Below are 13,664 nucleotides of genomic sequence, written 5' to 3'. Positions count from 1 at the left end.
GAGTAAAATGAAGTAAAATCCTTTTTTAGTCCTTTTTCCTCAGCAAAATAAATATCTTTATAGAAAAATTAAGTGCTGATTCTTTAATGATTCAAATGAATTGAATATTTGTTATATTTGTCAAGGAAAATTATATCGCAATAATTATTGTTATAGTTTTATTGCCCAGCCCTACCTCTAACCTGATTGGATGACAGGTTACTGCTGCCATATATTCAGTTTTTGTTTCTTTATGTAAGAAGGTAAAATAAAGTAAAATAACCCTATCTCGCAGTTTGCAGGTTGAATATATGCTGTTCAGACTTGTTTTTACTTAGACATGCTAAGCTTAGCTGATTCAGGGGTATTTTGATTACATCAAGGGACGTAAAAAAAAAAAAAAGGCTGCTGCAGGAAATGTTGTCATGTTAGATGGATATTTTACCTTATCACCGCTGTGTTAAGCTTTACCAACACTTTTGAGTAGTCTGTCTGATTTGCCATGTTGTAAGCACACATGTACATTGACCTCTAATCTTTTCCTTCAGGAATCCAAAAGCTGGTGTTAAGCATGTTGCGTTTTTATTACCCAATCCTACTCTTCAGTTACTCTATTTCAGGGGTAACTGAATAGTAGGAGTAAAACTTTAAGTCCCCCTAGGATAGTAAACAATTACAACTTTTCATATGAACACATTAATATTATTACTAGAGCCCGACCAAAGACTGATACAGATTTTGATATTTGAAGATTATTAAATCCGACATTTCGATTATCTTCTTCTTTTCAGAAGCACATGAGATAAACATAGTTTATCCCTAACATTTGTTAAGTGTAGTTAGTTATGAGACCTCACCAAGATAACATGACATAATGCAGCTTTTGTTATAAATGGTACTTTGTACAAAATTACAGCTGATCGCTTGTACCATTTTGGGTTTCAGTGTAACAGTAAAGAATGATAGCTGAGGCCCGCACAGTATGAAAACTGTGCTTTTGAAGTTCAGTATAGCACAAACAGCTTAAAGGATAATTTCTTTGTCATGAAGTCAGGTTTGTTTCAGGCGAGTGTACAGTTGGCAGAAAGACATGAATCTCTTCTGTCCTCTGAGGAATCTCCTGGCGTTCCCACAGGGCAGCTAACACGCAAACAGAAAGCCATTGTCCACATACACACACCTACACACGCATTTGTATTTCTGTACTTGTGAGGACTTAGTGTTGACTATACTCATTCATAACTCCAACCTTAACTCCTCTGCTACATACTTGTACTTTTAGAAATGTAAGACTTTTGAAGAGATGTCCTCACCTTGGAGGAAAATCTGTAATCCTCCTTTTTGAGAGGTATAGACATGTTCATGTGTGTTCTTCTATATCTGTGAGGACTTTTGGTTCAAACACACACACACACCTCCTGTAGCGTTGATAGTTCTGTGCAGTGAGACTGTAAATACCGGTAACCGTATCCCCCATCCACCTACTTCTGTCAGAACCCTGTTATTATGGCCAAAGTGTGTGTTTGCTTTTGTCTGAGTGTGATCCGATCAGACTCCACTGATTATCTACCACAGGGCGAGAGTGTTCATTAACTGGCCACTAAGACAAAAAAAAAGTAAGCAACCCATTTGGAGACAATCATCCTCATCAAATCTTAGAAAATAGATGAGGTGCGTTTTGTTCAGTTTAAGATTGTTTGAGTTTTTATGAGATATTTGCCACAGCAGGTGTTTTTGTTTTGTCATTATTGTATTACACAAGTTGTCATTTTCGTATAATTGTCCAATATTAACCCTAAATATTTTATTATTTTCTAGATTATAATATGTTGCAGTTTACCATTGAAATATAAATCCTCTGAATAGAATATAAATACCCCAAACAGCCAATGTACAGACTGTACAAACATTAGCTGTAAGCTATCTAGCAACCGACCTTGTTTATGTAAGTGTGTTTGTGTGGCAGGTCAGCCTCTGACTGAACTCCTTTTTCTTTTTATTATTTCTCACCAGTCTCCTGTTACCTCTTGTCTCTGTATGTTCATAAAGTAACACTAGACCCAAAAAGCCCCATGAGCTTTTATTCCCACTCAAGCTCAAACATTTTCCACTCGTGCAGTCGCATCTTCACATTAATTTGTGCTGCCCGGGCAAATTAGTGTTTTTCCACTGACTTGCAATCACACCCCGTCTAAACACAGTAAAAAATTATATATATTAATATCGAATAATGCCAGTTCTCATCAGTATCTATTTAGAGTGTGCTAACATTCGCCACCATATGCAAGTGGTCCTACCAGACAAGGTTGGCAAGGCTGTAGCAGCAAAACCCCTGAGATTATTGAATTTAGCAATGTTGCGTTTTATTGCTTATGAATCTGGCTTTTCATCTGCAAGAGGAAGAATGCGTTATTTCAAAACTGTGTTTACAAATTCTGTGTGTGTGTGTGCGCAGGAGTGGTCTCCGGAGGCGAGTCGCTCCATCAGCAGGAAGATGCGAGGTGGAGAGTCTGAGGAGAACGTGGTCACCCTCACCAACATTGTCTCCTCAGGTGGAGGTGATGTCCCGCCGAGTCCCATCACCCTGGACACTGGCAGGTTGGACAGCTCCATGTCTGCTGCAGACAAACTACAACAATCGTTACTAATGTTTCATTACAGGGCTGGATCCCTGATCTTTTTTTATCCGCGAACAGGTGCTCTGTTGCCTTCAGTTTGTCAGAGGAAGCGTGATATAAACCTGAGCGCCATCGTGTGTGTGTGTTTCCATTACTTCAGAGGAGATTACATTGACTTGCATTCATTCCCTGAAGAATTAACATAAGCATAAACATAACCACTACTTGCCTTACCCTTACCCTACACCAAGTCTTCACCCTAAAATGTAATGATTCAGGTGATGGGGACTAAACAGACAACATGTAGAACAAATAGAGGCAGCATGCAGTTTATTTTGTTGCCTTGTAGTCACCCTGAGGAGTTAACATCCTGTGCAAATGAGCACTAATTAGTAGCTAGAAAGCTGTCTCCTTCTAGTTACTATCGGGCACTTGAACACACAGCAGGGAAAAAGAAACACTGCAAAACCATCAAAATGGTGAGATTGTGCTCAGGTGTCTCTTGCAGATGAGACACAAAGCAGTCACATTAAACTCACTCGTCCACCTCTCTTAAAAGTGTGCTCTGTGCTCGAGGTTTTTTAGCTTTTACAAAGACACTTTTTGGTAAATCAGAGTGCTGTTGGTCAGAGGTGTGTGTGTGTGTGTGTGTGTGTGTGTGTGTGTATGTGTGTGTCGCCATGTTGTGCCGTTACGCAAATCTTGACAAATGTTAAATGTCACATAAAAAAACGTTATGCAGATGATGCACATTTGGTAGTTTGAGAACCCGGTATTGCAGCATGCAACGTCATTCCTATGTTCCCAGGGTCCTATGTTCCCCAGATTTGAAGGGTACATAATGGGAACATGACAAAGGGTCATATTATGTTCCCCATTTCTGGGGCTAGGGGGTGGGGATCCTGGGAAAAAGATCATGCTATCACATGAGGCTACTTTTGGCTGTTTCCTTTACGAGGCACTGCTATGGCAGGCTATGCTAGTTCTTGAAATTGCTAGCTTTAATAAGCGATTTAATAAGAACTGTATCACCTTTTTGAAGGTATTTACCATGGTTCCAGAGTCGGTCAATTTTCAGGCAAAGACTTTACAGACACCCTGAGCAAGTGCATGTTGATGTATTGATTAGCATATGACTTCATGTCCCAGATCACACCTTTGTTCAGTCATTTAGTCTTCACTGCAAATTGAACATACAATATTTTACTCTTCAGCCAGCAGTAAATTGAGATTTCTGATACTAATGAATCATCGGTTTGTGACATCCTTGGGGGTTGTAGTGATGCATTTAGATTTTGAAATTTTTTGGTGCTAGTATGTTGTGCATAAAACATACAGTTGAAATTTGGACATCCTCAAATAAAATGGGGAAAAATAAATAAAGTACTAGGTAGAGAGACAGCTATAATGATTTTCTGTGCAGCCATTAGCAGCTTTCTGCTCGTCAGTGATTCTGTCTGCATCAGCTGGTTTCTTGTCTCCCACCGTGAGCTCACTGTTGTGCCATAATCTCTCTGTGGTGTCTTACTCCTCACAGCCTGAACCTGTACCGCTCAGACATTTTCACACACCCTGTTCCCCACAAGACATCCATAATGATGACAGCTGTGGTTGCCAGGAGTTATGTGACGCAGCTACGGAGCCTCTATTAGTTTATTTACACCTCAACTGGTGCACATTAACTTTAAAGGGGTATATGCAGTAACCCAGGGAGCCGGGGGAGGGGGGGACTTAAAATCAGGCTGCAGCCAAATAAATTTGAGGGAATATGTGACTGTTGCTGCAACTTTACAATGTTTTTTATTTGACCTAATTTAACTCTTTTGCTTAAAACAACATAGAATAGATTTTAACAATAGTTTTCAAAGTATCAGCACCTTTTATTGATGAGGATATTAATGGCATTTTTCACTACTGGACAATAATTTCTGCATTCAGGTGCTGATCAAACACTTTCTGTCAGAAAAATATAACCAACATTTGGTGGTTGGCAGGTGTAAATTTCAGTGCCTGTATATGTGTGTCTTTCTGACTTTGTCTCTCTGTCACGTCTCTTCTCTCAGGGTGAAAGATTATTCGTCAGACTGGTCAGACGAGGAAAGTCCCAAGAAGGTGCTGGCAGAGAACGGTGTGGGGGAGGCGGAGGATGAGGAGGATCAGGTAGAGGGGGTGCGAGTCCGAGCGCTCTATGATTACACGGGCCAGGAGGCCGATGAGCTCAGCTTTAATGCAGGTATTAACACTTACTAATGCTTACAGAGGGGAGGCATCACAGGGGAGAGAGTGAAGTTTTGGTTTGATTGATCGGTTTTAGTTTTATGAATGCTGTCGCTTTATAAAATGTGCAGAGCAGGCAAAGTAAAACTAAACACCTGTACAATCAAATGACACTGAGTCAGAGAGGTGTTGACAGACCTCAATGCAGAATTTTAGGACTGTTTGCGTTTGGTGCAGAGAGGGTTTTAGTAGGCTATTTATTCGGCCTGTTATCTCAAGATCACAACTTAATCACAAGATAAAGTTGGGATCAGTGCACCAAAAAAACATTATACAGAAAATGTAATAAGTCATGATCATGTGAAAACTGTGGTAATAAGGATATGACTCGGTTGTGAAAAACTATAAAAAGCAACGTTCGCGGTCGGCTTCTATAAGTGCCGTAACCATAACCCACAAAAATAAATATTAAAAAATGGTCTGTCCCCACTCTGCATAACACAGTACATTAGTATTTATTAAAGGGTTACTACTTTGTGGGATTGGATTTTTGTAAGTGGTCTTGATATTGTCCGTTTTTTTTCTTTTTTTTTCACCTGAAAAAAATTCAGTTAAAGTATTTTCCTCATTTACGTAGTATTTTGTTTATAACATTACCCCCCTAGTTAGCCTAAAGAGAAAATTAAATCTGACATAATCTCTTTAAATAAACCGATTTACACATTTTCAAGAAATTACAGCTTTTATGAAACATTAATTTTATTTATTTAGATATATATATTTGTACGTCCTAGTAGAATAATTTTATATTTCAGAGCCAGAAATGTCCATTGATCCCATCATTATTTTTTTGTTCAACTGTGATGTCTCCTCTTAACACATTTACACACACGCACACTCATGTCAAACACAAGACATGAGTGCAGATCAAATGCAGTAAGACTGTAAAGTAGTGGAGACACACCTGTTAGATCTTACCTCAGTCTGCATGTCATCACTGCTGTGATCTGTTGAGCCGCTCGCCTTAAAGTTCATGAGTCTTGCATGAATGAGTCCATCTGAGTCACAGACACTTTATCGGCTGCAGCTTCAGTAGATTAACAAAACTTCCTTGTTTGGTTGCCATCTGTGTTTAAATCAAGAAACACAACGTGTGAAACTGAAACAAATTTAATTTCTCTGAACACAGAATGAGACTATTTTTGCTCCATCTCAGTTGTTAAACTTTCTGTGACTTGAATTTGATCATTACTGCAAAGGTTTCTGATGTAAACTCACAGATAACACGAGAAGTGTGCGTTTCTGCTGCGCCTCACTGCATGATGTGTGCAGCTGTGGCAGATGTGAAGTGTGAGCAGCCTGATGAGTTCTGTTTTGGAAATAAAAGCATTTAGAGTTCAGTTTCAAATAAGTGTGAAATCAGAACAGATAGTCAGAGGATTGATGCTTTTATTTTGATGGAATAACTTGCTGTTCTAGTTTGCTCTTAGTTAAAACTGTCTCATCCAAGAACTCTGGTATTTGTTTTGGAAATAAAACCTTTTTTTGGTTTTATGTTCCTGATCTGCTGGATGTTTTGACATATATCAAGGATGCTAATTGGTTGTGTTGTTGGATTATGATTGAATAATTCGATTCCACACTAATATCATTCACTCACCTGTCAGGTAAGTCAAGTAAAGTCACCCTTATTTATAACGGACTCTATACGCAGTTGATCTGAAGTGCTTAAAAGACAAATGCGATGAAAAGAAAAGACATTTAGTTTGTGAAAACACAGAACAAGATCAGAGACTTCAGTTTATCAAGGTAATTTATTGTCTGATGAATTACTGTCATTAGACATATTGTATTCGCTGTATGTAGTATTTACAGTCAAATGGTCTTTATGACAAGAATACATCAACCGTTTCTGTGTGCACTATGTATTCCAATACTTTATCACTCCACTTTATTAAAAAGTTGTCGCCTTTCAGCCCAATTTGCCGTTTTTGAATGAAAAATATGGCACCATCATGATTTTTTTATTTAGTGGAGGAGGAGGGGTCTCGCCTGGGCAGACACATTGCATATAAGGCTTGACCTCGTGGTTGTCATGGTGGTCGTGGTTGCTGTAACTTGAAATGTTGCTGAGCAGTGTAACATGGACAGCAACGTTGAGCTGGTGGTCAGAGCTAACGAGCAGCTACTGTGTGCGTCTGCTGGAAAGACAAGGAGTCTTCTAAAGCTTTGCTGTCACTAGAAGCACATTTTTGCCCCTTGAGAGAGTCGCTGAGTGGGTACTACGCTGTAGCTCAGTCAGCGGTTCTACTTATTGACTCTGATGGCATGGCTCTGATCCTGAAATGTCTAGATGTTGGTACGGGAATACATCGTATAAACCCCCCGACTCAGTGTGAAAACTCCTCTCTGTCAGATTAAATGAGCCATAGCCACTAAATTTAAAAAAAAAAAAATCAATCAATAGTCAATTAATGACAAAGCATTTGATTCCAAGCTACCATGTGGTTTTATCTTTAAAGAGGTGGTATTATGCTTTGTGGCTTTTCCCCCTCTCCTTTATTGAGTCTATATATTTTTTTTTTGTGCATGTAACAGGTTTGCAAAGTGAAAAAGCCCAAAGTCCAGCCCAAAGGGAGTTCCCATCTCCCACAGAAAACTCTGCTCTGAACTGAAAACAGCTCGTTTGTAGTCCAGCCGCTTCCCTTTCATCCCTGTGACGACTACTAGCCAATCAGAAGCCCTTCTCTGAGACCAGATGTATCACTCCATAGCTAAAACGAAGCCTTCAACACAGGGTGAAAAGAGGAGCTGCAGCAATGTGCAGTATGACAAAAAATATGGTGTTTTTTGAAAATTAAAACATGTAAACCTGTTCTGGCACAACCTCTAAATAACCTGAAAATGAGCATAATACCACCTCTTTAAGTGAACTGAATATGTTTATAGATTCCAAAATCACCTTACAAAGACATATAGAGCTACAAAAATTAATTAATTGGTTGTCAACTATTTAATTACTCTTTTAAAAAAATTCTCTTCCAGCTTCTGAATGTGAATATTTTCTGGTTTCTTTGCTCCTCTGCCAAATTAAATAGACAATCATATTCTTCTTCTTCTATTATTATTATTATTATTATTATTATTCGGTGAGAGAAATGTTTTCCTGCCCTGGTGGGACAATAAAATAGTTTAATAAAAAATAAAGTATTCTGCTGCTGAAAACGGGGTTGCAGTTGAAAGTTTGGTGTTTAGCTAACATTTACAGAAATGCTGATTAATGTGGGTTGTCCTTAATAATAATAATAAAGGAGCGAGAAACAAATGAAACTGAACGATAAAGTGCCGCAAAACCAAACACTGAGCTAAAAGAGGCTAAAAAACTCTGTGTAGCTGCACCGTCGATGATCATTCTCTCAGGACTGCGCTGTGGATGGTGGCTCACTTTTTAGCAAGAGGTAACGTTGCTGTGGCTGTGGTTTGCACAGGGAGATCCGAGGAGCTTTAGTCCGTCCTCTAAGGCGGTTGCGCCTCACGGGAGGTTTGAGGGACACTGAGTTAATGGGACCTGATGGGACCACAGAGGGAGAGACCTTAGTTTGGAAAAGCTTAGCCAAGCTCAGCTCTGCTTAGCCTGAACAAGGACCAGGTCACTGGTCAACGGGGACAGGTGGCCCTCTTCTCCTCCGGTGTTGATTATTTTTATCATGAATGAATTCTTCCTCCCACTTTCAGTGTAAACGCAATGCTTTTAATTTAAACTCTGACTTTCCATCATGTTACTTACAGGCGAGGAGCTTCTGAAACTGGGAGAGGAGGACGAGCAGGGCTGGTGTAAAGGACAGTTAAGCAACGGCCAGGTCGGCCTCTACCCCGCCAACTACGTCCAGGCTGTTGCTTCCTGATGGCCCGCCCTCTCTGGTCACCCAGCCAATGGTACAACTACACTCAAGATGCCAGGACAAGTCACAAGCTACTAGTGCTGACACGTAGACAGTGAAACCAGACAGTTTCTGGTTACTGACTTTAAAACTTGTCAATTTTTTCCCCCCTTTTATCTTGTTTGAGTTACATTTTTGAAAATCAGCCAGTGGAAGAATTCACTTGTTGTGTAAGGCTGTGTATTCAGCCTGAGGTCAATGATGTTGTTGTTTGAAAGAAGCTTTACAGGCATAGAGTCTCCAGAGGTCTGCCAAGATGAACAGACTGAACACTGCAGAGCAACATGGACGTTAAGTGGTGGGACGTCACCCACCTGACGGGACATTTGATCAAACTTTGGATTTTGTTTTTCGCTTGCTGCCGTCATTTTCAGTCACTAGAAGTCAGAAACACAAATCCTGGGTGGAGCTGAGCAGCACTGAGCAATCATGTCATGGCTGACTGACCGAACAGTTAAACACACCCCAAAACATGCTTATTTTTAGCTAGACCAGAAGCACAGACTTTATTTTGTCCTCATATTACTTTCATACATTAGTCATTAAAAATATAGAGGTTATAGAGAACTTAGGACTTTTTCAGTAGATTTCTTTGATCCAGCATCTAGTGGCCATTATAGGAACTGCAGCTGGAGGCACCTCTTCATAGTCTTCTCTGCTCAGCTTTGTGTGGTTGCTACTTTAATCAAAGAGCTGACAAAAAAGCCCAATGAGAGACTGTCAGTGCCTTAGTCAATGAGGTCAGAAATGTTACAGCACCACCCTTCTGTCTGACCGAGGAATCACAACTGTCTGATGGCCTCCGGTCTGATCCCAGTAGAACCCAGTGGATCTCCTATTACCTGGACTCTGATTGTGCAGTCTGTAACCTTTCCTGCCCCATCCCCCTCTTCATTTAGCTTCGCAACAGGATGCTTTGTTATTTTGTAGGTTTCTAGGTGTGACACTGAATTCACTTTCTTTCCTTTATTGATTTTATTTTTTAAATTGTGATAGCTGTATCTTTATATCAAGTCAACTGATTTTGATTATGGATGGTGTAAACTGCTACCTGTTTCTTTTAAGAATAGCATTTTTACAGTCCTTATTTACTGTCTAATTTATTTTCTTCATGAATTTAGCAATCATTCTTCATTTTCAACTGACTAAGGCAGGGAGAGTAAAATTGACTGTTAGATATGGGTGATTTAACCTGTGGAAGGTGGTTTTGTTGCTAGTTTTGTTTTTTTGCTGTGCTGTGATCATGAAACACAAACAGCTCAAACATCTAAAATAAGTGGTAATATTTTGTCTGGGTTTGGGTTTTCATGTCTAAGCTTATGTTTTGTGTGTGAGGGAGCCTCCTCTGTCCTGCTGATCTGAGAGTCGCTACACCTTTGTAGACGTTAAAATAATGAGAGATAATAGAGCTGCTCCTTTTCTTTCCTTTTCTTTCCAAAACTGTAACATAATCCGTACATAAAGTGGGAAGCAATAATAAAGAGCTTTCTGCAGTTCGAAGTTTCTTTTGTCCATATATTGCTTTTACACAGTAGTAATAAATCCTGCAGACATGTCAAGTAAGTACATCATAGAGTTGGGAAGTGTTCGGGCACACCTGGTTCTGGAAGCAAGTTATTTTTCTAGTACTGAAAATCTTTACTCAAGTAAAAGTGAAAACTATCATTTGACAAACCTCAAGTAAAAGTATAAAAGCACTTTGTCAATAAAGTTTTTATGCTACAAGTCTCAAATCGCTTTTTGCAATAGTGTTTCATCCGCTGTGCATCATGGGTATTTCTAGGGAATATACTTGTGCTTTTCTTGTTGATTATCTTCAATGAAGCCATTTCTGTTTAACACAATTATTTTACCTTTTTAATCAACATGAAGGCATTGTTAAGATCACTTTAACGTATCGCACTAGCTTGCTGCTTAGCATACCATTGTTGCTCGTAACCAATTCAATGTGATAGCTCCTAAAGCAACTATGAACATAATCTGTACAATGTAAAGGATTATTGTGGCAGTAACAGGGGAGCAGCCTATTGTATTGTTGAATGAAGTAGGGTAAGCCTACATATACAGGTGCTGGTCATATAATTAGAATCAAAAAGTTGATTTATTTCAGTAATTCCATTCAAAAAGTGAAACTTGGATATTATATTCATTCATTACACACAGGCTGATATATTTCAAATGTTTATTTCATTTAATTGTGATGATTAAAACTGACAACTAATGAAAACCCCAAAATCAGTATATCTAAAATTAGAATATTGTGAAAAGGTTCAATATTGAAGACACTAATAATCTAATCAGCTAATTAACTCAAAACACCTGCGAAGGCCTTTAAATGGTCTCTCAGTCTAGTTCTGTAGGCTACACAATCATGGGGAAGACTGCTGACTTGACAGCTGTCCAAAAGACGACCATTGACAAGGGCAAGACACAAAAGGTCATTGCTAAAGAGGCTGGCTGTCTTCAATATTGAACCTTTTCACAATATTCAAATTTTCGGAGATACTGAATTTGGGATTTTCATTAGTTGTCAGTTTTAATCATCACAATTAAATGAAATAAACATTTGAAATATATCAGCCTGTGTGTAATGAATGAATATAATATCCAAGTTTCACTTTTTGAATGGAATTACTTTAATAAATCAACTTTTTGATTCTAATTATATGACCAGCACCTGTATATGTAGGCTTACCCTACTTCATTCAAGGCTAGCATTGTGACATGTGTTTCAAAGTGTCACAGATAGGTTACGGAAGTAAAGATATATAACACAATAAAGGGGGAAAAGCATCTAACCTCTAACAAAATATAACATACCTGATGAACTGAAGCTATAAATCGCAAATGTAGTGAAGTAAAAGTTAATAAAGACGCCCAATATGGATTTGAGGCAAGCTAAAAATTAGAGTTTAGAAAACTAAAAACACAAGCAGAAGTTTAAATTTAAATCCCATATTTCCCATATTTGAGAACTAAATGGCACATCCCATTCACATCCCATTTTTCCAATTGGCCCTTTTCTGTTCAGGGCCAATCGGAGTCAGATAATGGCGGGTCTCTTGGCAGGGAGTCCAGTTGAAACAACGGCGGTGTACTGAATGTATTGTTGAATAAGGTTTTTCATATTTCATCTCCAGTGATTAAACAAAATTGTTATCTGAAATATGAAAGATTTAATTAGATCATCTGAAGAGGCAGATTTGTGGAAACCTTCTTTGACTGACAGAACCACTTTTGCGCATGTGCAGAACGGATCTTGCTGGCGGTACGGATTTGACACTGACATCTCCCTCGCGTCCCCTCTGAAACCAAAGCGGATGCAAAAGTACCGACAAGAGTGGGAGAAATCAAATAACCTACTTGATGCTCGAAGCCAAACTGCACAATTTGTCGGCCAGTGTTCTGAGTGGCGCGCGGTGACCTGTCAGACGTGTGACAGCATGCCGAGGCAGCGATGATTTAATAAAACATACTAATTTTCTGATTGATCACAGTGGATTTCATACGCTGCACATTTGTTAATAAACTATGTGTTATGCTTAACCAATCTATAGAATTACATCCTTCAGTACTACAAAATTAACAATCGGTTGAATAAAAACTGAAAAAAATTAATACATAAATATATTTACTGACCAATCATAAAAATGGTGATAGATTAATTTAGAAATTTTTACAATTTATTTTTACAATTTATTTTTAGTATTAGCATTTTTTATTTTTACAATTGAACTGCTGTAAAAAGAAAAATAAATCTCATTAAAACATTCTCTGTTGAATGTTAAACGAATGTATAAATCTGTATAAAAACTTAAAAATATTGCAGAAATACCTTAAAATTACATAATTAAAACGAAGGCTGCTGTTTTAATACAGTATTATTTGGTATATTTTTAAGATAATCCAATCCATCTACAAGAACTCCTTGTCAAAGTAAAGACTTTTTTATGTAAAGCAGACAGAAAATGTTGTATAATTACCTTCAGATACCCTAATTTAAAGCCCAATACCAGTATATTAATAGATTTTAACTTTTATTTTATGCCATTATTCAATCGATTTACAGTAAATTCCTGTTAAATATTGGTTTTATCCTGTACAAAAAACAAGATCATGTGATATTAAGTTACAGAAACATCATTTTAACAGTTATTGCTTTATATAAACATTATTTGACAGTAATTACAGGCACATCTCCAACAACTTTACAAGCTTTTACCATTAATGTATGCGGGTTTAGTTTATATAAACATTATTTGAATGTAATAACAAGCAACTCTCCAATATTTCTACATATTTTTACCATTTAAATACGGGGGGTTACTTTATATAAACATTATTTGACAGTAATTAGAAGCAACTCTCCAATATTTCTACATACTTTTACTATTTAAATACGGAGGGTTACTTTATATAAACATTATTTGATAGTAATTACAAGCATCTCTCCAATCTTTCTACATACTTTAACTATTTAACTATGGGGGATTACCTTACATAAACATTATTTGATAGTAATTATAAGCAACTCTCCAATATTTCTACATATTTGTACATTTAATGTATGGGGCTTTACCTTATAAAAACATTTTTAGTACAGTAATTACAAGCAACTTCCCAATATATCTACATACAGTGGGGGAAAAAAGTATTTGACCCCTTGCTGATTTTGCAGGTTTGCCCACTTACAAAGAATGCAACGATCTACAATTTTAATCATATGTACATTCTAACAGTGAAAGACAGAATCCCAAAGAAAATTCCAGAAAATCACATCATATGAATTTATTAAAATTGATAACCATCTGATGAGGAAAAACAAGTATATGACCCCCTACCAAACAGCAAGTATTCTGGCTCCTACAAGCCAGTTAGTCTTTCTTTAAGACACAGCCCCAATCCCAAC

General features: G+C 37.8%; 1 protein-coding gene across 3 annotated transcripts in view; it reads left to right on the top strand.

The window, feature by feature from the left end:
- Positions 1-10,251, top strand: part of pacsin3 (protein kinase C and casein kinase substrate in neurons 3) — a 43,257-nt gene extending 33,006 nt beyond the window's left edge. For 2 of the 3 annotated variants that reach the window (XM_046032327.1, XM_046032326.1), the window contains 3 exons: positions 2,435-2,577; positions 4,661-4,830; positions 8,604-10,251. In XM_046032327.1, the coding sequence (XP_045888283.1) occupies positions 2,435-2,577; positions 4,661-4,830; positions 8,604-8,719 (429 nt within the window). In that variant the 3' untranslated portion in view covers positions 8,720-10,251. The remainder of the gene's footprint in view (positions 1-2,434; positions 2,578-4,660; positions 4,831-8,603) is intronic. The other variant, XM_046032328.1, reaches the window with a different exon arrangement.
- Positions 10,252-13,664: the final 3,413 nt, after the last annotated feature.

Source organism: Micropterus dolomieu, linkage group LG20 (genome assembly GCF_021292245.1).
Source record: "Micropterus dolomieu isolate WLL.071019.BEF.003 ecotype Adirondacks linkage group LG20, ASM2129224v1, whole genome shotgun sequence".
Taxonomy (NCBI): Eukaryota; Metazoa; Chordata; class Actinopteri; order Centrarchiformes; family Centrarchidae; genus Micropterus; species Micropterus dolomieu.
This window is presented reverse-complemented; position numbering and strand designations above follow the sequence as displayed.